We start from the raw sequence: 24,353 nt of genomic DNA, 5'->3' as shown, positions 1-24,353 counted from the left end.
AAGATCGAGGAAAGAAGTCCTTATGGAGAGACCTTCCCAGCTGCCATGGGGTGAAGGATTCTGAGTCCTGTGAGACTACTCAGTCCTTGGTCCATCCTGACCGCCTGCTCGTAGGAGTCTTTGGTATTCTTCTGCCTCAGCCAGATTTCAGACTGAGCCACTCGTCCTCAAGGACTAGTTGGGAATTTCCAGGTCTCAGCCTGGGAGGACGCTGGGCCAAGGGTCTCTGGAGCACCTGGCCTTGCTCAGAGGGAAGCAGAGCGGATGGTTCTTGCCAGCCCCGCACCTGCAGCAGGCCAAGAGACACCCACCGATTCCTCACAGACTTGCCTTTATCAGAATGAGTGGGAGGGGGCAGCACCAGCCCTGGATTCAGGAGGACCTGAGTTCAAATGCAGCCTCAGACACTTGACACTTACTAGCTGTGTGACCCTGGGCAAGTCACTTAACCCTCATTGCCCTGCAAAAAAACAAAACCAAAAAACCAAAACAGAATGAGTGGGAGGATTGGTGCCACTCTGGGTGACACATTCGGAGGGATGGCTCCCTCCAGAAAAGTGATGTAAAGGAATTGTTCAAGCCTCCTCAGAGACCAAAACTTGTCTCTGTATCAGCCCCTGGTTTGATCAGAGCAAGGGACTGCTGGTGAGGAGCTCCCTTTAACAGCACAGACCAGCTCCTTCTCTGTAACTGGTAGCACTCCTCAGAAAGCAGCTGGGGATGGGTGGGGGACACCAGGAACTACAGGGACTTGCCCAAGACCCACAGCCTGTAGTGTAAGAGACAGGACCCGAACCTGGCTCTTCCCGATGCCCCCCACCCCATTCCCATCTGCTCTGCACGCTGCCTCTCATCATCCAGCAAGCAGCGTTAATACTGAACAAATGCTGCCTGTCCACAGGTCTCCTAGGGATGACCCCTTGAGAACTCTCGGGGACCCCAGCCAAGGGAGGTCATTGAATTTGATTTGTATGGGGTGTTTAATTTGAAATTTAATATTTTATTCTGAACCTCAGCACCTCGAAACAAGCATTTTCGTCATTCTGTTGCTGTTGTTCAGTCATTTCTGTCACGTCAGACTCTCTGTGACCCCATTGGGGGTTTTCTTAGCAAAGTTACCGGATCGGTTTGCCATGTCCTTCTCCGGCTCATTTTACAGATGAGGAAACTGAGGCAAACAGGGTAAAGTGACTTGCCCAGGGTCACACAGCTAGTAAGTGTCTGAGGCTGGATTTGAACTCAGGGAGATGAGTCTTCCTGACTTAAGGCCCAGCGACCTCTCCATTGCCCATGTAGCTGCCTGCGTGCTTCCCAGAACACAAACAGGATTAAATATGAAGCCACAAATCTTTTCATCTTGCTTGCTCTTTTTAAAAAGTAGTGAACAAATCCTAAGTTATTTTCAAAACTCTCCTGTTTGTCTGTTCTTCTTTCTGAACTTTCTTCTTTTCCTGGCACCAAATAAAATAAAATAAATAAATACATCTCATAACTTTCTAACCTCAAAATGAAAAATGTGGGTTGGATTTGAGGTTCCCATCCTTGGGGTCCGGGAAGCTGGAATCCACTAATGGTAACCTATAGAGCTGCCCCTGCTCCCAGAGGCCATGGGGCACTTGGGTAAGCATGCCTCTGGTGCCCCTCTGGGCCCCTGTTTCTTGCTGCCTGGCTCAATAGGCATCTGTGGTCAAGGATGGGGAAACTGCTGAAATCTCTGGGCACTTGGCTAAGGCTGCCATGTTGTGGGCATCCTGCCTTCCTCAAGCCATTCCCCCCACCTCACCCCAGTGATGCAAAATGATCCATCCCAAAAGGGAGCTGGGTATACAGTAACTGCTTAAAAATAATAATAATAATAATAAACAATAGCGTTTTTAGAGCACCTGCTATGTTCCAGGCATACACTACTTCATCGGACCCTCACAACAACCCTGGGAGGTAGGTGCTGGTATTATCTCCGTTTTACAGATGAGGGAACTGAGGCAGGCAGCGGTTAAAGTGACTTGCCCAGGGCCACACCGCTGGTAATTTTCCGAGGCTGAGGCTGGGTTTACATTCAGGTCCTCCCGACTCCACGCTCTGCACTCTGTCCGCCTAATTTTTCTTAGCCTCAGTTTTCTCCTCTGCAAACTAGGTATAAAATACCACCTGCTTCCCAGGGTTGTTGTGATACTGAAGATGAGCTGACACGCATAAAGATCACTGCGGTGCCACAACAAACGACAGGAGTCCAGAACTTCTTTTCCGAAGCCCCGGAGGGGCAGAGGGCTCCGAGGGGGCGGCGGCCTCCAGGGGCTCGGCCAGTAACGGCTGCCGTCCCCCCCCACCCCCAGGTTCTCTGGCGACAGGCTCAGTATGAGCCCCTGTTCCACATGCTCAGTGACCCCGAGGCCTACGTCTTCACATGCATCAACCAGACGGCCGAGCAGCAAGAGCTGGAGGACGAGCAGCGGCGCCTCTGCGACATCCAGCCCTTCCTGCCGGTGCTGCGGCTCGTGGCCCGCCAGGGCGACCGCGCCAAGAAGCTCATCAACTCCCAGATCAGCCTGCTCATCGGCAAAGGTGAGCGGGCCGGCCGGGCCGCCCCCTGCACGGGCTGGGGGGGGGGGGGCGGGCACCCCGCTGCGGGAGGGCCGCGTTACAGCCCCGGCTCCCCCCAGGTCTGCACGAGTTCGACTCTCTGCGGGACCCAGAGGTCAATGACTTCCGCACCAAGATGCGCCAGTTCTGCGAGGAGGCGGCGGCCCACCGGCAGCAGCTGGGCTGGGAGGCCTGGATGCATTACAACTTCCCGCTGCAGCTGGAGCCCTCCGCCCGGGCCCTGGGGCCCGGCCAGCTGCGCATCCCCACCAGGACCCTCTTTGTCAATGTCAAGTTTGAGGGCAACGGGGTAAGCGAGCCCCGGAGGCTGGGAACGGGCTTGGGGGGCGGCCCGGGCCCTCCTCCACTAGTCTGGGGCCCCGTAGTCCTCGCCTGGGAGCGCGCCCTCCTGGGGGCCCCTCCGCGCTGGCCCGAGGCTGACCTTCCTTTCCTCCCCCAGGAAAGCTTCACCTTCCAGGTATCTCCCAATGACTTCCCCTTGGCGCTCATGGCCTGCGCCCTCAAGAAGAGGGCCACCGTGTTTCGGCAGTCCGCCATGGAGCGGCCCGAGGACTACACCCTGAAGGTGAACGGGAAGTACGAGTACCTGTACGGGAGTCATCCCCTCCACCAGTTCCAGGTGAGCGGCCCCGCCCCCGTGACCTTTGTGGGCGGAGGTGTCCCTCTGGGGCTCCCTCGGGCGCCTACTGCAGAAAGCAGGGCGCGGCGGGCTCGCAGTGGACCCAGACTGGCCCCCGTCCTGTCATTGCCCCGGCCCCCTGCCCCCAGAAGGCCCTTCAGCCGCCCCTCCTCTATTTCCAGTATATCTGCAACTGCCTGCACAAAGGGCTCACCCCCCATCTCACCATGGTCCACTCCTCCTCCATCCTCGCCATGCGGGATGAGCAGAGCACCCCCCCGGCCCAGGCCCCGAAGCTGCGCACCAAGCCGCCCCCGATCCCTGTAAAGAAGGTGAGCCCGCACGCCGGCCTCCTGGGCCCAGGGCCCCGTGGGGCCTCTGCCCCTAGCCAGTTCGGCCGTTGGAGGCTTGGCTAAGGGGCTGCCTCTTGGGCAGAGAGATCCCGGCTTTTCCTGCGGTCTGGTCACTGACGGCTCGGGACCAGCAGAGGCTGGCCGGGGATGGGGTTGGAGGGGGCGGGAGCTGCTGCTGCTGCTGCCGCCACAGCTCCGTCCCCAGCTCCCCTGTGCCTTGGGGACAGCCCTTGTGATCGGAGGAGGGAGAGGGGGGCCCGAGGGGGCTGGGAAGGCCGTGAGGGAGAGGAGGCGTGCTGGCCTCCGGGCGCCCCTCCCTCAGCCAGCCCGGACCCAGGCGGGGCCTGTGCTTTCTCGGCAGCCCTCCTCGGTGTCCCTGTGGTCCCTGGAGCAGCCCTTCTGCATCGAGCTGGTCCAGGGCAGCAAGGTGAATGCGGATGAGAGGATGAAGGTGAGAGGCCGCGGGGGCTGGGGAGGGCCGGCGGCCCTCGCAGCGGCTGACCGTGTTACCCAGCAGGCAGGGTGGTTTGTGCCGTGGTTCAAAACAGGAAGGGGGTGGGGGCTGACTAACCTGTCTGACTGTCAGGTTCTTAGAAATTCTCGCGGCACTGGCTTCTGGGAATCCCCCTGGGTTTAAGTGCTAGGGGGTCCAGATAGGGCTCAGGCCCGGGGAGGTGACCCCTGTGGGGCATCGGTGGGCCCAGGACCGGACAGCCCAGCACAGCCACTCACCTTCCTAAGGCTGGGAGGGAGGAGAGGTGGTGGTCCTGCCTTAGGTCACTGACTCAGGATAGTGGGGATTCCTGGGGACCCTTCAGTGCCCTTGTTTATGGATTCCATCCCCCAGCAGGCAGTAAACTCCCTGAGCACAAGGACTGGCGGGGAGGGGGGGGGGGTTGGAGTTCGTTTGGTCTCTGGCTCCTCAACCCTGAACAAATGCTTGTTGGACTGGATGGGGGCTGAGGCTCAGAGGGGTCATGGGACCATGGCGGGGGAGGGGGTCTCCTCCAAAGGTCTTTCTGTTCCCCCCCCCACTTGCCATTCTGTCCCTTGCCTTTCTGTCCCGTTCATCGCCAACTCATCCAATGGGACACAGAGACTAGGGCCCTGGACTTGGAGTCGGGACGACCTGAGTTCAGATCCTCCCTCCATCTTATTTTGTGAGAGGCGCCTGTCCTTCCACACTGACTGGTTGTGTGACAGCTGGCCTCAGTTTCCTCATGTGTAAAGAGAGGGCCTCCCAGGCTTCTTCTCATTCTGAATCCTCTTGCCTTACTTTGTGCAGACTTCCTGTAGCTCCGTGTAGGAAATAGAGCGAGCCCATTTCACAGGGGAGGCCGAGGCCTCTGGCTGTCGGGCTAGCTCCTCCTGGGCCCCGGAGGAGGTGGGCTCACGGGACCGTGCTCTTCTCCCCCCTCCGCCAGCTCGTGGTCCTGGCCGGACTCTTCCACGGCAACGAAATGCTGTGCAAGACGGTGTCCAGCTCCGAGGTGACCGTGTGCTCGGAGCCCGTGTGGAAACAGCGCCTCGAGTTTGACATCAATATCTGTGACCTGCCCCGCATGGCCCGCCTCTGCCTCGCCCTGTACGCAGTCATCGAGAAGGCCAAGAAGGCTCGTTCCACCAAGAAGAAGTCTAAGAAGGCCGTACGTAGACGGGGAGAGGCGCCGTGCTGGGCCGAGCTTGGGGCGGGGGGCTCCACATGTTTGGCCAAGTTCTGACAGGTGTTACTCACCGCAAGGTAGGCAGTGAGCAGAATAAAGGAAAATCAAGTTGCTAAGACAGAATCCCTCAGGTGGGCACTGGGTGACTCCCCGCAGGCACAGAAGATAGAAGCCCCCTGAGGCTCCGGGGCTGGGGTGGGGGCCCAGGAGAGCAGCCTTATGGTTGGGGTGTGAGTCACAGCAGGGCCCCAGTGGCGATGACTCAGAAGGTGCTGACTCACTCCTTTGGGGCTTTATGCCAAGCCTATCTCAGGCTGACCGGTGCCAGCCCCCCTGCTAGGGTCTGATGTGGTTTGTTTGGGTGCTTGGTGGAGGGGAGGGCACTGGCTGAAGCAGGAAGGGCCGAGGATCGAGGCTCTGCAAAAGGGGCTTCTCCCCTGGGGCACTGGGACCTTGGGGAGCAAAGCGGGGGCTTCATCTGCCTCAAATCCAACACCAGCTTACCCTCTGGGCCTGAGCTGGGCAAAGGGCCCTGTCTGCCTGCCCCAGAGCCCCCCTTTGAGCACGCTCGGGGGGAGGTGGGGGCTGAGAGCTCAGGAAGCAGAAGGCCCAGGAGTAGGCGCAGGGCCGGTCTGAGTGCGGGGGCAGCCTGGGCCACCAGGGCCCTGGCCTTGGTACCAGATCCCTGCATGGTGACCTTGGCCCGTCCTTGTCCTCCCTGGGCCTCGGTGTCCTCGTGTGACCCTGGGTCAGAGCAGATTCCCTGCCCTCCCCCAGCCTAGGGAGCCTCCTTACTTGGGGACCCAGTTTCCCCAGAAGCCACATCCCTCTCCTCTGCCCCCTTGCCTTGCCAGGACTGCCCTATAGCTTGGGCCAACCTCATGCTGTTCGACTATAAGGACCAGCTGAAGACGGGGGAGTGCTGCCTGTACATGTGGTCCTCTGTCCCGGGTACGGTCCCTGTCAGCACTTCCTTCAGGGCAGGGCTGTGCCAGCCTGGGCCCCAAGAGGGGCCTGCCAGCCTGGGAGGGAAGGACGCCTTGGGCGTGGGGCGTTATGCCTTATGCCTGCCTTCCCTCTCCAGACGAGAAAGGGGAGCTGCTGAACCCCATGGGCACCGTGCGGAGTAACCCCAACACTGAGAGTGCGGCCGCCCTGGTCATCTGCATCCCCGAAGTGGCTCCACACCCCGTGTACTACCCCACTATGGAGAAGGTCAGTGGGCAGGCCCTGCGTGGCTCCCGGGCCCGGCAGCCTTGTCCCTATTGGGCGGCGGCCCCAGGCCTTCCCAAAGACAGGCCGCCAGGCTGGGAAGCCGCACTGAGACTCACGGGGCTTTGTTGCAGATCCTGGAGCTGGGGAGGAACGGGGAGCACGGACGGTTCACCGAAGACGAGGTGAGTGAGTCGCCCCTCGGCCTGGGGTTCGGGAGGAGGGCTGGGGGACGGGCCGCCCCAGGGTGCGTCTGGATCCCCGGCCTGGGGCTCCAGGCCGCAGGGCCAGCCCACCTCCCCTCGTCCTCCCCCTCCTCCTGCAGCAGCAGCAGCTGCGCGAGATCCTGGAGCGCAAGGTGGCGGGGGAGCTGTATGAGCACGAGAAGGACCTGGTGTGGAAGATGCGCCACCAGATCCAGGAGCATTTCCCTGAGGCCCTGGCCCGGCTGCTGCTGGTCACCAAGTGGAACAAGCACGAGGATGTGGCCCAGGTGGGCGTGGGTGTGGCAGGGCCAAGGCTGTGGGGGGCGGGGCGAAGGTGGGGTGGGGGGAGGGGGCGCAGGGGGCGCTCGGCACATTCTGCAAAGGGGGCGCTGGGAAGGGTCGCTCTGCCCACACTGACGGCCCCTCCCGCCGCCTCTGCCCCAGATGCTCTTCCTGCTGGGCTCCTGGCCCGAGCTCCCCGTGCTGAGCGCCTTGGAGCTGCTGGACTTCAGCTTCCCCGATCGCCACGTGGGCTCCTTTGCCATCCAGTCCTTGAAGAAACTGACGTGAGCCCCAGGGGCCCCACCTGGGAGGTGGGCGGTGGGGCCAGGGGCCCCACTAAAAGGGAGGGGGCAGGATAAAAGTGGCACCTCTAGGCTGGGATGAGGGCCCCAGAGCAGAGGCCTGTGGGTGTGTAGCCTCTGGCTCGTGCTGTTGTCCCCGGCTAGGGGGCCCTCCGTGGGGGCCTCTGGGCTGACCTGACGGCCGTGACTCTCATTGGCCTTCCCTTCCCTCCAGGGATGACGAGCTCTTCCAGTACCTGCTGCAGCTCGTGCAGGTGCTCAAGTACGAATCATACCTAGACTGTGAGTTGACCAAGTTCCTGCTGGATCGGGCCCTGGCCAACCGCAAGATTGGCCACTTCCTCTTTTGGCACCTGCGGTGAGCTCTCCAGCCAGACGGGCCCTCTTCCTCTCCCGGACCCCCTCCCATTTATGCGGCAGACACTGCGATTGTCCAGGGTCGGAGCCGAGTGCACTTGGCATTAGAGCCCAGGGACGGGGCGCAAAGGGGCCGACTGTTCTTGGCTGGTTCAGAGAAGGAGCTGAGCAGCCGGTCCTGGCTGGGCCACCCGGGCCCCTTGGAGGCTGCCGCCGGCAGGGCCCAAGTGGGAGCAGGTGTGTCCTGGTGGGCTGCACCCAGCCCAGCGGGGCTCAGGACCTTTATCTTTCCTCCAGCTCTGAGATGCACGTCCCCGCTGTGGCTCTGCGCTTCGGCCTCATCATGGAGGCCTACTGCCGTGGCAGCAACCACCACATGAAGGCGCTGATGAAGCAGGTGAGGGGCCCTGGGGGACCGACCCGTGGGCGGGGGTGGAGGGAGGGGAAGTCAGCGGGAGGCCTTTCCTCTCCTGGAAGGTCACTGTGGCCAACACCCAGGCCCCGACACCACCCAGAGACGAGGAGCTGAAGTGAAAGCTCATGCCCTGTGGCCCTTCCCGGGCAGCCGGGGGTCACTGCCGCCTGCCCTTTCTCCTGGCAGGGGGAGGCACTGAACAAAATGAAGGCCCTGAATGACTTTGTCAAAGTGAGCTCCCAGAAGACCACCAAACCCCAGACCAAGGAGATGATGCATGTGTGTATGAGGCAGGAGAACTACTTAGAGGCCCTCTCCAACGTGCAATCTCCCCTCAACCCCAGTACCTTACTGTCTGAAGTCTGGTAAGGTGGACGGTCCTCAGCTGGCCAGCTCCCTCCCCCTCCCAGCTTCTCCTGCCCCGCTCCCAGCCCCATGCCCTGAATCCCACTGCCCTCTCGTAGCCCCTGAATCCTCCTCTGCCTCCACTCCTTGGGCTGCTGGGGGGGGGGCTCATTTGGACCCTCCCCCTCCTCCCACCCTCTTGGCTGGGATGCTGGCCCAGCGGGGGGCTCCTTGCAGACACATTCCCCCATGCTTGCAGCGTGGAGCAGTGCACCTTCATGGACTCCAAGATGAAGCCTTTATGGATAGTGTACAGCAACGAGGAGGCTGGTGGTGGCGGGGACAGCCACGTGGGCATCATCTTTAAGAATGGCGACGGTGAGTGGGAGGCGGGGCCGGGCACTGCTGGCCTTGGATGGTTGTGCCTCACTCCCTGCCGGCGGGGGTCAGCTGGCCCTGGCTCGGCTGAGGATGCCTATTGGAGAACCCTCAGGGAAGCAGCCTGTGTCTTTCTTTCCCTGGGGCAGATCTCCGGCAGGACATGCTGACCCTACAGATGATCCAGCTGATGGACGTCCTGTGGAAACAGGAGGGGCTGGACCTGAGGTGAGAAGCAGAGACGGCCCTGCCTCTCCTCTGACCTGTGGGGTTGGGGGTGAGGGAGGGAGAGGCTAAATGCACCCACCGTGTTTTTCAAACTCGTGGCTGACTTTCCATCTCTGGCTGCCCTGTCCTCACAGCCCTAAATCTCTGGTGCTGATACCACATCATCCTGGCATGAGAGGTGCCCCCTTCTCACTGGGGGCTCTGAGGCAAACTAAGGGCTTCCCTGGCATCCTGGCTAGGGGGAGGGGAAGGGAAACCCCAGAGGCTGGGACCAAGGACCCGGGTCCTACATTTGGGGCCCTGACGGGTGAAGCTCAGGCAGCCAGGAGGCTCCTGCCCAAGGAAGGCCCATGGGCAGATCTCACTGGGCACAGACCCCACGGCATGCGCCCATCTCCCCTGAGCGTCCCTCCCTCCCACCGAAGGCTCTTGTAAGCCTGGGCCTCAGGGTTCTGTAGCCACAGGACAGCCTCAGAGGTATACGTGCCCTGCCCAACACAGGATGACTCCCTATGGCTGCCTCTCCACGGGGGACCGGACGGGGCTCATTGAGGTGGTATCGCACTCAGACACCATCGCCAACATCCAGCTCAACAAGAGCAACATGGCCGCCACTGCTGCTTTCAATAAAGACGCTCTCCTCAACTGGCTCAAGTCCAAGAACCCTGGGTGGGTGAAGTTGGTTCTAGAGGCGGTGGAGGGGTGTCCGAGCCTGGGAAAGTCCCTTATCCCATGGCCGCAGCTTCCCTCTTCTCCGGCGGGCCTGAGCCACTTCTCATCCCCCCAACCTGGGGGTGGCGGGCAGGGTTTGGGGCAAGACAACCTCGGGGGGCAGCAAAGAGGGTGCAGAGACCCCCCCCAGGTCACCAGGAGGGGAGCTAGGCCCCACTGGGACGGTGACGACTGACGATGGGTGATGGTCCTTACGATGATGGCGGCAATGCTCGATGCTGCGGCTGCTGATGAGGGATGATTATGGTGATGCTGACTGAGGACGGTGGTGATGGGTGATGGTGATTGATGACGGGTGATGGGATCGTGTGCCTTCTGCTCTCCAGGGAGGCCTTGGAGCGAGCTATCGAGGAGTTCACACTCTCTTGTGCTGGCTACTGCGTGGCGACCTATGTGTTGGGCATTGGAGATCGGCATAGCGACAACATCATGATCCGGGAGAGTGGGCAGGTAGGGGCCATGATAGCACTCCGAGTGTCTTTCTGTCCCTCTGTCCTGGCTGCTTCTTGCAGCAGGGAGAGGGAGGCTCCAGAGCCTTGCCCCAGCTCTTGCTGCACTTCCCAGTATCCCACCATAGGCTGGGGAGCCTTTGAACACCACCCTCTTTGCCTTTTCCTTCCCAAAGCTTTTCCATATCGATTTTGGCCATTTCTTGGGCAATTTCAAGACCAAATTTGGAATCAACCGTGAGCGAGTCCCATTCATCCTCACCTATGATTTTGTCCACGTGATCCAACAGGGGAAGACCAACAACAGTGAGAAGTTTGAGAGGTGAGGGAGCCCCAGCCCTCTCCAGGTTTTGCCTCTCCCCTGGATCCTGAGCCCAAGGGAGAAGATGCGGGCAGGGAAAAGGGCTGGAGATGAGGACATGTCTGCCCACTCACACTCCCTGGGTTCATGGGTAACTTAGTGTGACAGATTCTTTATCTTTCACCCTAGAATGATGAAAGCAGGTCAGAGCCCCTATGTTCTGTGCACAGGCCTGCCCCCAGCTTGCTCGCTGCTGGCTACCCATCCCCTCCTGCCCTGATGCCCCATGTGGTTGAGTTTCTGGGGCCCGGCTACAGAAGCAGGCTAGTCTCCAAGCCCATGGAATAGCTGCAGGATGAAGCTGGTCACAGGCTAGGGGTGGGCTGGATGCTTCTCTGCCTCCCAGAGGGGGCAGGTACAATGACCACTGCTGCTACCTCTCCCCACGCAGGTTCCGGAGTTACTGTGAGAGGGCATACACCATCCTGCGTCGCCACGGCCTCCTCTTCCTTCACCTCTTTGCACTGATGCGGGCAGCGGGACTGCCTGAACTCAGCTGCTCCAAAGACATCCAGTATCTCAAGGTGAGCCTGTGGGGCTGCTTGGGAGGTGTGGCCATTGGCTGGGTTCCAGGTCCCTTCAGTTGATTCTGTCACTAGTTTTCCAGGTTCTGTCCTAGGTATGACCAACAAGGGCATGAGACAGGAGACCACAGACAAGTACTTGTGATTTGCCGTGGGTCTGTGGGAGAATACCCACCTTCATACCTGCTTATCGAACTAAAATGTTGCCCTCCTCATTCAGATGATTATTTTTGCCTCACACTCTCCCCAGCAGGGATCCCTGCCAAAACTCAAAGGGTCCAGTGGTGGTGGGAGCAGTTCAGACTGCTGGGGGCGGGGCTTGCAGATGTATGCCCCGTCATTTGGGAGACAGTGCACCCATTGTTGTATTGGAATGCCCATGGCCTGCAGACTGAGGCAGCTCCCCACTTCATTCTCCCTCTGCCAAGCACACAGAAGGTGGTTACCTGCTCAATGCGCTGTGTGGGCAAAAGACCACACCTCTGGTCTGTTTTCAAGTTTGATGCAGGGAAGTCATTCAGTCCCAAAGCATGGCTTGATGTGCACACGCACCAGAGAATACACACACGGGCAAGCTCCAAGCACCAACTCTTCATCTTGCCCTCTGGCACAAAGGGACTTGGGTTTGGTTCCCCGGTTAAAATAGCTCTCCGTTTTCTCAGGACTCCTTGGCCTTGGGGAAAACCGATGAAGAGGCCCTGAAGCACTTCCGAGTGAAGTTTAACGAAGCCCTTCGAGAAAGCTGGAAAACCAAAGTGAACTGGCTGGCCCACAACGTGTCCAAAGACAACAGGCAGTAGCAGTGGCCCCAGCCCCGGCCTTGAGAGCAGCCGGGGGCCCTCTGACCACTCGCCCGCAGTGTCCACTGCTGCTAAGGGACCATCGGCTGTTTCTTTGGGAGCCAAACAGCCTGTGCTGCATCTCACAGGGCAAGGACCTACTCCACAATTGCCTTTGGTTTACATGGAAAGAAATTCCTGCATTTAATTTATTGATGACTTGAAACTTTAAACAACAAAGGAAAAAGCAGCAAATTGAAATGCATTCTTATGTGGGGCTAGGAAAGGGAGACTTGCAGTTTAGGATAGTTCGAGCTTTGGATAAAAGAAAAAAGGGGACGGCATTTGGGCCTCTTTGTGGAGGACCCCATCACGCTCTGAGCCAAAAGGCCCCCTCTGGGGGGGGGGTCTCAGTGAATGCAGACTCGCCTGGAGATGAGAGAACACGTTTGCTCTGAGATCATCTTCATCGGCTCCTGCTGTGTGGAGGGCATCACTGCATCTGCTGAGCAGCTAGGATGCCTCTCCCCACTCACCACCTCACATCTCCTCGCTGCTTAGTCCACATCTGGGCCCAGAGGAGACTGCCCTGGCAAATCCCTGCTGCACCTGCGCATTCTCCACTAGCTGCTAGTACTTGGGCAGGCTCCCAGAGGACGCCTGGGCCCCACCGAGGGCCCACCACATTTTATTCGGGATTCAGGGATGCTCACTGTGTAGCTTCTAATTTAGCTCTTTGTAGACTTTGTGAGAAGGAAATTTCCGTCTAGTCATTCATCAGAGCAAAGGGATTTTGTTGTAGCTAAGAGGGGACAGCCAAACCAGCGATGTGGGCGAGCCAGCCTAATAGGAAGCTATGAATTGTATTCACTGGCGCGTCCCGTGTGTGGTCTTTAAACGCTTATCATTCAACCATGTTTAAAAAACAAATCACCACCAATCGGGCTTGTCTTAGCTTGCACTGTTAGCTGAGAGGCGAGAATGGGGCAAGTGTGTTTTAATGTAGTCACTCGCTACCTGCTCCACAGAGAGAGCAACATCTGGTTTTTTTGTGTTTTGGTTTTTGGGTTTTTTTGGGTTTTTTTTCAACCTTGAAATGTGTGAAAAGCTTATAGGCTCCTGTCACCATGTCCTTCACTAGACACTTCATTTTCTGATATGCCTTCCGCAACAAGCTTCCAGATAGTATGTGGTGAGTGGGTGACAGAGGGTGGCCAGGGCTCCAGAGAGGATGGGTCATATGTCAATCAGTCGGACCCGAGGCCTGGCTATTGCCTCCATAAACCCTCCCTGGCTTCTTCCTGCCTCGTCATGAACGTCCACAGTGACCAAGTGGAGGCATTAAGGGAGTCAGAGGTAGGATCAACTCTCCTCTCCCTAGACCAGGTGCATTGTTAAATAAAGAACAAGGTGCTGCCCCCTTTCTTGGTTCAGGTCGTGTATCAAACAGGCCCATCTGAAAGGGCCTCCTGTGTCCACAGTTAGGTTTGCCACTGCTGGGCGGGTCTGCATCAGGCAGAGATCAGCTCCCACCCACACTGCCCCTGTCCCGTTTGGAGTACAAATTGACTACACTTTTGTTCCACCGCAAATACTGAAATTTTAAAAAGTAACCCAGAACAAAGCCCACCCAGCTCACCTGTTTTAAAATAGGAAAAGCCAAGACTAGAACTTTATTTATTTAAACGGGTTTGTGTGCTTCCTGCCTTGAGGCAGCACAACTTTGCACATACATAGCAATTCTTGGTTTCAGTGTACAGACTTGTATGTGCCTAGTGTGAAGAAATATTTTCTATTTTTTTAAATCATTTCATATTTCTGTACGTAGAAGGATGTGTTGTGTGTGACTGTGGGTTAAGACAAGTGGTCTGTGAAACCTTGGAATGAGAGGTAGAAGCAGATTTTTAAAAAAAAATAAAGCCTTTTTACGTCAGTAGAGTCTCTGCTCAAGACACTTGGGGAGCTTCTCAGCGGGTGTCATTCATTCCCTTCAGAAAGAATCTCACACCAGCCTTAGAATCAGAAATTTATTGTAGCTTCGAGTCTTTCCGAACCGACCTATGACCAATATACACATCTGCAAAGAAGAGCCCGGCCCACGGCTCCACAGTCCCCAGAAGGTCACCATACTCTTTACACGCAGAATCTAAATACAGCAGCTACAGTGAGAGCACATGGAAAGAAGAAATCTACATATCGACAGCAACACAGGACAACTGCTAGACACACGTTCCCCAGTTTACTTCCAACTAGCAGGTGTGTTATCACAGAAAAGCAGTCAAAATCACCCCCCACCCCCCATTTTAGAAATCTAAAATTGTACATTTAAATTTCTTTTAAAAAAAGTGTTCACACGGGTTTCAGGCCCTTTGCTAACAGGTCGGCACCATAGCCACATGAACAATCACAAGGTCTTCTCTTTCCTCCAGGTCCCGGGACCCTGCTAGGGCTCACAGTGAGGGGGAATGAGGGGGAATGAGGGGGAAGTGGGGCTAGAGGCCCCGGGGCTCACATGCCTGCCCCTCTGACCTCAGGGAGCGGGCAGAGTAGTCCTCGGCCGTTTGTTCAAGTGTTTGTTTGTGCTCTGATCAGTGGTGACCTAAGTTTGCTGCCTGCCCTCTATGAACCACATGTTAGATTTTATGCACAATCGGTTCGTATAATTTGTTCTATAATTTCACCAGCAGGGGAAAAAGACATTTATGAAATATAAACAAGAAGGCCTAGTACAAGAGTCCAGGTTACTGTACAAGGAACTACAGGTCATTAGCAGGGGTGTGTAAAATAAGGGGATGATCCCAGCTATGTCCCACCCATCCCATCACCCAAATTAGAAAACAAATGTTTAACTCCCAAAGGAAAGACAGAGGCTCTGCTGTTTGCTTCTGGTCACTGCCAAGGGGTCTCCAAACCTTGGCCTCCCCTCATGATCAACCACCCAAGGTCAGGAAGGGTTGGGTCCCTCCACTTGGCACAGCACCCATGTGGCTGGTCTGTGGCCTCCAAGTAGTGCTTTGTAACCACTTACCCTTGGAAAGGCCTTGGAGACCGAGCCTGGACCTGTCGCAAGGCAGGGCAGCTGAAGTGCCAGATCTGGGGAAAGCCTGTACAGTCGGTGGTTAACTACAGACTTTCCTTGTTGTTTCCCATGGAGAAGACACCAGGGCACCGTGTCTAGTCTTCCTTCTCCCCCAGCCCCCTGGTCCTCCCCTTAAACAGCAGTCTCTGTTTGTTTACACTATCACAAAAAAGGACATAACAGAATTTCAATTTATTTACAAAATATCAAAAAGTCAGTTAATCGTCTACACATTAACTCTCCTTCTTGCCACTTTACACATGCACTAATTTGGAAAAAAAATAAAACTTTTTTTTTTAAAAAAGGAAAAATATGTTCACTGGGTGGGAATGAGCAATGTTTTACCCTTTGTCAACACTTCAGACTGTTGCAGCTTGTCTGAAAAAACAGGAGGAGAGCGGAGCCTGGACGCCCAGGTGCACATCAGGAAAGCTGAGCTGGGATGACCAAGGAGAAAGGGGCAGGCGGGTCCTGATGTAGTGTTGAGAAACCCAACAACCCAACCCAGTCAGCAGGAAGAAGGGGCCTACACGCTCAAGAGCAAGCATGGGGTGGGGGGCAGCAAGGGAGCCATGGGGCCAACTGGCCAAAATGATTTTTTACACCAGGGGAGGGGACGACAGTGGAGTCTTTCAAAGCAGAAACAGCAAGGACGGAGTGGCCGGTGTCAGTAGCTGAGGGTGGAGTCGTCCCACTCTAACTGCTGCTGTCTAGTCACATTCTGCTGATCTTCCTCTGGCTCCCCTTCTTCTTCCTCGCTGCTCTCAGACTCTGCACTAGTGATGTCGTCTTCTTCCTCACCATCCTCACTCTCTTCCTCCTCCTCCTCTTCCTCTTCCTCTTCACTGCTGTGCTGGTCCTCGTAGGTCTGACAAACAGAGACTCGAAGTCAGCCTTGCGTGTCTGTCCATTCCCAAAGGCTGCCCAGCTGCCTAGGCACCTTCCCTGCAGGCCTAGGCCTTAAAGCCAAACAGGCCCAATCTATGTGCAAAGCAGAAGAGAGATGGGAAGGAACAACCTCCCACCCCTGCAAGAAGGGGACATGCGTTTCTGCAAACAAAGGGGGCATTTCTTTATCATTTAAATCCTGCTGGACAACCTGAGTGGCAGCTGTGCAGGCTGACCCCCCCCTGTCCCCCCCCCAAATACACACGTGGAATCCACTGATAGCATGGGACCAGTGTGAGAGCCTACATTTCCCATGGAAAGTTTAGAAACATACACATGTTTTATAAATGAAATCACTTTCATGACAAACACTGACCAAGGAGCATGAGTAGCAGTGATGTGCTTGGCCCCCATATCGCCCCCTCAGCACTGAGGGAAGGAGGTCTCTCGACCTCAGGGCTGTCTGGCATCTCCTTGCTTACCTCCATGGGGTTCACTGTGATGGTCAAGGCAGAATCATCCCAGTCCATCTCGTTCTCCTTCCCCGTGTCCTGATCCCGCATGGTTCGCTGGTGCGCAGCCCGGATCCGGAAGACCCCCAGGATGATCATGAAAACGAGGAAGCTGACACATACCACAATCACAACAGTGGCTGTACTGGGAACAACTAGGAGACAAAAAAGAAAAAGGAATGATTTTAAAACAACTTCAGATAGAGGAATAGCATCTCTCTAGGTCAAAAGCAGCTACTTAATCTGACTGCAAAGAGCCGTGAAGGGAGTAGAAGGGCAGCAGAAATAAAAGCCCTGCCAACATGCCCAACTGAAAGTGAGTGGCACTAATGCCCTTACCTGAAAATGGGTGGGGATTCGCTAGACTGTGGCCAGAGAGATCAACAAATGAATGATGCACAGGATGGACAAACTGAGGCTGGGCTGCAATGTGGTTAGCATGTTCCACTGGGTTGGCTGTATGGATGACGCTCACCTGTGAGAGAGAGAGAGAGAGAATGAGAATGAATATGACTTTGCCACAGCCAGGGATTCTCGGGCAGGAGGAGACAGAGCCTCAGACCCACAGAGCCCGGCCTTTTCCTCCACAGCAGCACTGTTTCAATTAGAGGCAGTATCAACTCTGCTTTCCCTCAGCTCAGTTACATGCTGCCTGCACAAAGCCAGTTGGTCACCCACTCCTAGGGGGCTGTGAACCGACCCATCTCCCACCCAGACCATCTGGTAAGAAAACTAGGCAGGTCTGTTCAGATCCCAAAGGCGACCCAGCCTCTGGCTCGTGTTGCCCGAGCAGCCCCTATTTGTGATCACTACAATGCTCCTCAAAGGGGCCTCAGACCGATGGGATGACTCATCTACAAATGCGTTTATTTCCCTTTGAGTATTTCTTCTCATGACAACATTCATACACTCATTCCCTCACATGCCAGATCACCAGAAACCGCCCAGATCCAGTACCAGGGCCCGAGGCAATCTGTCAGCTGCCTTTTACCACCACCTCCCCTCCTTGCCCCTTCTGTGGGCTGAGACCACCAATGGAAAGGAAGAAAAGGCCTTCCAAACCCTGTCAAGGAAACTGAGATGCACTCCCCACCTCCCCACCTTAGGGCTTGTGAGCTAACTCCAGTGATCAGCATCAGGACAGAGAAAGGCCCACAGCTCAGTCTGCTGACCCCACTAGCCTGGGAGGTCTGGGCCTTTTTCAGACACGGACCTCAACTTGAAATTCGTTGCTGACATAGCGCCCATTCAGTTCGGAGCACACCAGCTTGAACTTCCTGTCCAGCACTGATGTGGAAGCGTGCCAGTTCCGGTACCGCACCAGATGTAGCACCTCCTCATAACTGGCCATGGTGTCCACACCTGGAGGTAGAAAAGTCCCTTGTCACAGCCCGGCCAGCTGGTAAGATTTCCCGACACAAGGAAGGCCCATTGGAGGGCTTCCATAGCGAGCAGGACAATGCATCCTGGGTTCAGAGCGCAGAACACCTGTGCGCATTCAATTAGAAATCCCAGGCCCCACAGTCAATTTCTGATGAGAGCAATCTTGCTGTATAGACTTCTCCTGATCTCCCTAAGTCCCAGAAGCAGAACGGGGTCAGATCAGAGAACCAGAGCAGGGGAAAGATGGAGGGAGAAGAGGAAGCCACCGCCGCCCCCCGCCTCGCCTCCTGGGCTTCGCTCTCACCTGTGATGATGATGCCCAGGTTGGAGCTGCTCATCTCGATGCCCTTCTGCTGCAGGCGAGCCATATCCACCTCCAAACTCTCTTGATCTGGATTCAGCTCCTCGCCCAGCACCGTGACCTCACACGTGTCCAGGTTGTGCATGATTTCCTCAGACACCAAGGACTCTTGGACTAAAAAAGAGAATGTGAGCAAAGGGTTCCAGAAAGTACGTGCAGTCTGTCTCAACGACCTGGAAAGCTTGGAGGAGGGCCTTGAAATTTTCCTTGACCAAAGGAGGCTTTTAGGAGAGACACTCAAAATAAAAAGGCCACCCCACTTTCCCTCCCAAATCAAAGTTAGCCCTTTTTGCTTGGGAGGACACACCGCCCCTCCAGCCCAGGCCCGGGACTCAGCCAAACTCCCCTTTGACTCACATCAGGCAAGAGGGGACCTTAAAAGCTATTTACTGCTACTTTCAAGGATAAAGAAGTAGCTGGAGAAAGCCACACACACAGTGCTGGACACAACGTGAAGTGAAACGTGTCAAAGGGATGATTTTGGAGAATACTGTTCTACCAACTTTATTTTCCTCCAGGCCTGGTGACCTGAGTCCAACTCCATTTTTGTTTTCTCTTGGATCTGACCTCAGAGAAGCTCAACTTCCCAGAAAATGCCCTCAAAGAAGACATTTCACCAGGGCTCCTAAGCTCATCAAACCTAGGAAACCCAGCGGCCTGTTCTCAGCCCTGCTCCCTGCCCCCCCCCCCCCCCCCCCCCGTCTCTCTCCTGGTTCTCCTGCTACCCATGTGACTGCCTCTTCCCTCTCCTCTGCTGGGTCCTAGTCTGGGTCATTCCCTCTGCCTGGAGGTGTCGCTCAGGGCTCGGTCCTAGCCCTCTCCTCTCCTCTCCTCCCTCTACAACACTTCACTTGGTGACCTCCCATGGATTGAAGGAGCTGATGATTCCCAACCTGACCTGTCCTGCCCTAACTTCTCCACTGCCCTCCAATCTCCCATCTGAAACTGGACGCCCAGTTCGAGATCCTAAATTTATCTCAAATAGACATCTCCAATCCAACACACCCCAAACCAAACCCATTCCTTCTCCCCTAAACCCTCCCCATCACCGCAGGACACCCCCCCTCCCAGTCTCTCAGGCTCAAAACCCAGAAGCCATCCCCAACTCCTCACTCTCTGTGAGACCTCTCGATTCCAGCTCTGTGCCATCCCTCCAACGTGCCCCGCTCTACCCTTACAACTGCCCCCCCCCCCCCGGGTGCAGGCTCTCATCCCCTCACACCCAGACTATCGCACTAGCCACAGGGGAGGGAGGCTCTGCCTGCCTCAGGCCTCTCCCTGTCCAGTCTACCCTTCATTTGGCCACTAAAATGAGTTTCCTGAAACACCAACCCAGTGATGTCACTCTGCTACTCAATGAAGGCCTGGGGCTCCCTAGTGCCTCCAGGAGCAAACACAAAATGGGCCCTTCAGTCTTCTTCCTCCCTCCTTCTCCAGTCCAGTGACAGGGCCTTCTCCCTGGCTGTCCCCCAGGCCCGGGAAGCTTCCCCCCTCACCTCAGCCCCCTGGCTTCCCTGCCTCCCTTTTATCAGCTGGAGCCAAGTCCTATCTCCTAGAGGAAGCCTTCCCCAAGCCCCAGGGAGAGGCCTTCACTGGGTTCATGATCCCCCATTTCTCCCGTTCGACTGTAAGCACCCTGGGGCAGAGCCTGACATAGAGCAGATGTCTGATATTTACTGGCTAACTGAAAGTAAGAGAGATCCGGTCATCTCCAGAATCACTGAGAGAGGGGCCAAATGCAGCTGAATTCACAACTGAGTAAGGTGCCCGTTTCCTGCTGGAGAAGGTTAAGGGGCCGATCTGTTGTTACCTGTGGGGTCCTCATCTCCATCTGTGTCCTGCTCTACTTCCCGGGTGACGGTACTGATGATCCGAAGCTCTGGGAACAGGGAGATGCCCTCGGCACTTTCAAATTCTGAAGCCGCCCGAGCAAAGTGGTTAATGCCGGTCAAGCTGACTTTGGGCTCCTCTGGCTGTAAAACCATCACGTAGCCATCCACGAGAGGGATTGACATACAGGCCTCTTCACTGAAGCATCTGCAGTCAGACACAAGGCAGGGTCAGTCCCAAGCCAAACTGGTGAAGCGTCTGAGATGGCTATTTCAAGGGGAAGAGGACACAGCCCCACAATCCTTTGTTACCAGACTTCAAATCGTGACATTTTAGCAATGGGCACATGAATGTGACAGATGCAGCCTCAGGCATGCAAGCACTACTAAAACTGAAAGCTCACTTGAAATTTCCCATAAGCCCAGACCTCCATCCCACCCATAGCCTGTCCCGGGCTATGCTCCACTGCCCATCACTGTGCAAAGACAAGGTCTCCTGAGAAAGGCTAAGGCCTACTTGATGGTGCTGGTGATCTTCAGCCTGCGGATCCCTGGCGTGGGGAACTGTCGAGAATTCAGGTAGGAAATGTGCTGCAGGGCCTGATCAAATCGCTCTATATCATCTCCTTCCAGAGTCAGCACCGACCGGCTGGGGTTTACTTGGATCTAGTCATTCCAAAATAAGAAATAAAATGCAGACAGTTCTGGATGGCAAGGCGGGCTGGAGGAGCAAAGAGCAGGCCATGCTTAAGGGAAAGAGACACCAGAAATCTAGCCAGGGTCACCTGTGCTAAGGGAGCCAATTCTCTGCAGAGGCTAAAATGAATAGAGGGCATTCTTAGAAGCAGAACTAGGAGGAAAGCCCTTCCGTGCACTACCATTTCAATGAAAACAACTTTCTAAATAGTAACGTCACCTCCTCTCTCCCTTCAGTCTCATCACTGATGGATTCAGAGCCAATGGCCATTTTACCTTCACGCCTCTGCTATCGGTCACTCGCAGATCGAGCCCTTCTTTGCAGGTGTACAGACAGTCAATCACCTTCTTGTTTTCCAGTTTCCCAGAGCGAATCATTAAACCAGCCAGATTACCTCGGAAAAACTGAGCCATGTGTAGCTCACCACCTTTGAGACAGGAAGAAAGGAGAAGTGAGTACGTCCCTACCTCTTGCTATTTATTCTGCACTGAGGTGTTACCAATGGAAGACAGATCAGGTGGACATGCGGGTTAGCTCACAACCATTCCGGTTAGCATTGTGGTTACACAGAAGCACAATGGTGACCATGCATGTGACCTGGAGAAGGAGGAGGAAAGAGGGGAGGGGGGACCCTGAATGACAAGGTGAGGACAAGCAAGCAGCCTTCTGGCTCCTGAGCTGCTTCCTCAGAGGACCAGGCAGCATCCTTGCCTCTGCCCAAGGAAGACTCAGCCTGAGCTTTCTGAACAATGACTCGAGATGCAGCAGAATTATCTAGAGATGGAAATGCACTTTCACGTTAGGTCCTTAGTCACCTGACTGTGATAATTAACAGAGATCTCCTTTTTTTTGCCTTTCCCCAAGCCACTCCAATGACTGCAGGCTCTGGGAACACCAACTAATTTCAGTATATCCTTGGCAAGCCGTGATGAGGAAGGTAATAAGGACGCTCCTAAAAAACCATGGAAGTCCACTTCAGTGCAGCTGATGCAGATAGAGAGATGCCTTTTAGCTAAACTCACTTAACACTACCGCTGCCGGCAAAGAACCAACAGACCTACAGAGAGCAGACACAAAGCATCACAGACTGAAATGGGATCAGATCCCCCAAGTCCCAGAAATCCCAACCAAGGTAAAAGAGACCCTGTCCCTAAACTGGTCGGGAGCCAGAAAGAGGTTTGTTTTTGGAAGCACCCTCTGTCTCCAGATTGGGCTTCAGTAAGCCAATTATCCTGGGCGTCCAAGGAAACTCCATGCTCACCACTTACTCCTAAGGATAAACGCCACATCAAGAAACGAATCATGCCAGGAAAAGCCTGGCCGCCCAAGCAGGAGGGAAGGGCTTCGCTGTATTTCTAGGCTGGGCCCTGCAGGGGGAGACAGAGACTCCCAAAGCTGCCCTTGGGGGTTTCAGAAGGCCACATGCAATGGGACATGAAGAAAGCTCAATGGGGAAATGCCATCATTAGTAATGTGTATTAATGAACCTGGGCACCTGTGGAAAGGCAAAACTCCAAGTCCAGAGAAGCCATGAGCATGATGCAGAGACAAGCTCAGAAGCAGCTCAAAGGGCATCTGTGGCCAAAATGCAACGTTTACATTTCATGCAAATGTGGAATGAGTCGGTATCTGGTCTTTGAAAGGGAAATAAGATTGAAAACAGTAGGAAAGAAACTCTAGCAACCTGCGGAGGTCACAGTCACTGCCTCAGGCTCAGTCTCATTGTCATTTTCATTTCCTGAATACTCTGTAGAAAAGCAAGACAAAGACAGTGGAGAAGGACCGACAGGTTAGGGTCAGCTACAGGGCCCTGGGCTGCAGACCCATTGCCCCAACACCCCCAGCCCCACGGAAACGCCATCCCTCTCAGCCCTTGGTACCTCACAATCTACCACCGGACGTGTGCAGAATGGGGCAATGACGTCAGGAACAACTCACTGACAAACTGCCCTAAGATCGAGAAAGTGCTTTATGGATAGGGTCTCCTTCTAGCAGGTCCAACTCAGCGAAACGGGGCTGGAAAGGCGATGGCCGGTCTGAGGAGACCCAACTTTTTTTTTTTTTTAATAGTGAGGCAATTGGGGTTAAGTGACTTGCCCAGAGTCACACAGCTAGTAAGTGTTAAGTGTCTGAGGCCGGATTTGAACTCAGGTCCTCCTGACTCCAGAGCCGGTGCTCTATCCACTGCGCCACCTAGCTGCCCCTGAGACCCAACTCTTAAGGGGCAGGCTCCAAGCTCCAGGATCTTCCCACTGTCCCCCACAGTTCTAGTGGCCACACAAAAAAGCTACATGTGCCCAACAGAACCGACCCCTCAAGTGCCTCCAACAGAAGGATTCTACTCACCACAGCCCTTTTCATATGGGCACATGTGCCAAACTCTGGGCACATTTCAATCTGGATTACCAAGGAGGCAAGGCTCTTGGAGTGCAACCTCGCCACAGGGGATGAAACACACCGCATGCCCTATATTATGGAACACCCTTTGAAATGTTTTACTGATCATTTTTAACACTACCTTCCCTCTTCCCACCCAGTGAGCCATCCCTTAGGACAAGGAATAAAGAGAGGAAAAGAGCAGGTCAGCAAAACAAGTAATTAACACACTTGAAGCAAAGGCAGGAAAGCCCCCCCAGCACAACTGCAATACCATCTAACTCCACAAAAGTGCCAGGAGCCAGGGCAGGGCAGGGGCTGTGACCACCCCCTACAGAGGAAGAACTGGCAGCTCCCAGAGGTGACCTCCCAAGGCTGGCTAGCAGGTGCTCAAGGGAAGGGAGCCTGGACCAAAGTGGCCTGCACCTGGCAGAATACAGGAGACTGGAGAGACCCAAACTTTTCTTTTTCAGCAAACATCTGGGGCAAGGTCTAGAAGGGCAAAAACCAGACAGCTCAGTGGCACGAGGACCAGTCTTCTGAACTTGTGCTCTGGAGACCTGAAATAAAATCCCGCCTCAGACACTGACGAAACCATATGATTCTGGGGAAAAACCACTTCACTGTGTCTGCCTCAGTTTCCTCATCTAAAAACAGGCACAGCCACCACCTGGGTTGTTCAGAGGATGAATGAAACACTTGCAAAGTGCTCTGCCAACCTTCAAGCACTTCCTGACTATTGAGTACATGTGGCCATGCCGGTAGGGACCAGCTGGGGTGGGGGGAGGGGACGTGAGGATGCAAACACAAAATCATCTAGGCTTCAGGGATGAAACCGCTCAGGCTCTCAGCGGTCAGTCTGCAGGGACTGAGCACAGCTAGGGGAAAACAGAGGGGCCAAGAATACAGTTCACTAGTTGTACCTCCTCCTCCTTCTTCCTCCTCCTCCTCCCTCCCTCCTCCTTCCCTCCTTCCTTCTTCCCTCCTTCTCTGCCTCCTTCCTTCCCTTTCTCTTCCTTTCTTCCTACCTTCCTTCCTCTTTCTTTCTTCCTTCCCTCCTTCCTTCCTCTTTCTTTCTTCCTTCCCTCCTTCTCTGCCTCCTTCCTTCCCTTTCTCTTCCTTTCTTCCTTCCCTCCTTCCTTCTTCCCTCCTTCTCTGCCTCCTTCCTTCCCTTTCTCTTCCTTTCTTCCTACCTTCCTTCCTCTTCCTTTCTTTCTTCCCTCCTTCCTTCTTCCCTCCTTCTCTGCCTCCTTCCTTCCTCTTTTTTCCTTCCTTCCCTCCCTTCCTCCTCCTCACTCCACTACCTTGATATATTGGTCTAGTGAGTGGCCAAGGAAGTGAAGTGAGCTTTTCTTTTCTTTTTCTTTTTTTTTTTTCCTCGGGGCAATGGGGGTTAAGTGACTTGCCCAGGGTCACACAGC

The 24,353-nt window shown here is 55.4% G+C and overlaps 2 protein-coding genes across 10 annotated transcripts in view; one reads left to right on the top strand and one right to left on the bottom strand.

The window, feature by feature from the left end:
- The window catches only part of PIK3CD (phosphatidylinositol-4,5-bisphosphate 3-kinase catalytic subunit delta), a 72,942-nt gene extending 59,202 nt beyond the window's left edge, over positions 1-13,740 (top strand). For all 7 annotated transcript variants that reach the window (XM_043993123.1, XM_043993122.1, XM_043993119.1 and 4 more), the window contains 21 exons: positions 2,334-2,562; positions 2,661-2,890; positions 3,041-3,220; positions 3,403-3,552; positions 3,935-4,024; positions 4,998-5,219; positions 6,092-6,188; positions 6,322-6,452; positions 6,584-6,634; positions 6,775-6,942; positions 7,100-7,221; positions 7,454-7,597; positions 7,894-7,993; positions 8,198-8,376; positions 8,616-8,734; positions 8,884-8,962; positions 9,464-9,631; positions 10,021-10,144; positions 10,320-10,465; positions 10,896-11,028; positions 11,691-13,740. In XM_043993123.1, the coding sequence (XP_043849058.1) occupies positions 2,334-2,562; positions 2,661-2,890; positions 3,041-3,220; positions 3,403-3,552; positions 3,935-4,024; positions 4,998-5,219; positions 6,092-6,188; positions 6,322-6,452; positions 6,584-6,634; positions 6,775-6,942; positions 7,100-7,221; positions 7,454-7,597; positions 7,894-7,993; positions 8,198-8,376; positions 8,616-8,734; positions 8,884-8,962; positions 9,464-9,631; positions 10,021-10,144; positions 10,320-10,465; positions 10,896-11,028; positions 11,691-11,828 (3,000 nt within the window). In that variant the 3' untranslated portion in view covers positions 11,829-13,740. The remainder of the gene's footprint in view (positions 1-2,333; positions 2,563-2,660; positions 2,891-3,040; positions 3,221-3,402; positions 3,553-3,934; positions 4,025-4,997; positions 5,220-6,091; positions 6,189-6,321; positions 6,453-6,583; positions 6,635-6,774; positions 6,943-7,099; positions 7,222-7,453; positions 7,598-7,893; positions 7,994-8,197; positions 8,377-8,615; positions 8,735-8,883; positions 8,963-9,463; positions 9,632-10,020; positions 10,145-10,319; positions 10,466-10,895; positions 11,029-11,690) is intronic.
- Positions 13,741-13,820: 80 nt separating this feature from the next.
- CLSTN1 (calsyntenin 1) overlaps positions 13,821-24,353 on the bottom strand; it is a 90,954-nt gene continuing 80,421 nt past the window's right edge. For all 3 annotated transcript variants that reach the window (XM_043993126.1, XM_043993127.1, XM_043993128.1), the window contains 9 exons: positions 22,241-22,303; positions 20,832-20,983; positions 20,377-20,525; positions 19,841-20,067; positions 17,974-18,144; positions 17,500-17,648; positions 16,626-16,761; positions 16,257-16,441; positions 13,821-15,754 (listed from right to left, as the gene is read on the bottom strand). In XM_043993126.1, coding sequence (XP_043849061.1) covers positions 15,554-15,754; positions 16,257-16,441; positions 16,626-16,761; positions 17,500-17,648; positions 17,974-18,144; positions 19,841-20,067; positions 20,377-20,525; positions 20,832-20,983; positions 22,241-22,303 — 1,433 coding nt within the window. In that variant the 3' untranslated portion in view covers positions 13,821-15,553. The remainder of the gene's footprint in view (positions 15,755-16,256; positions 16,442-16,625; positions 16,762-17,499; positions 17,649-17,973; positions 18,145-19,840; positions 20,068-20,376; positions 20,526-20,831; positions 20,984-22,240; positions 22,304-24,353) is intronic.

This window comes from Dromiciops gliroides, chromosome 3 (genome assembly GCF_019393635.1).
Source record: "Dromiciops gliroides isolate mDroGli1 chromosome 3, mDroGli1.pri, whole genome shotgun sequence".
Classification (NCBI taxonomy): Eukaryota; Metazoa; Chordata; class Mammalia; order Microbiotheria; family Microbiotheriidae; genus Dromiciops; species Dromiciops gliroides.
This window is presented reverse-complemented; position numbering and strand designations above follow the sequence as displayed.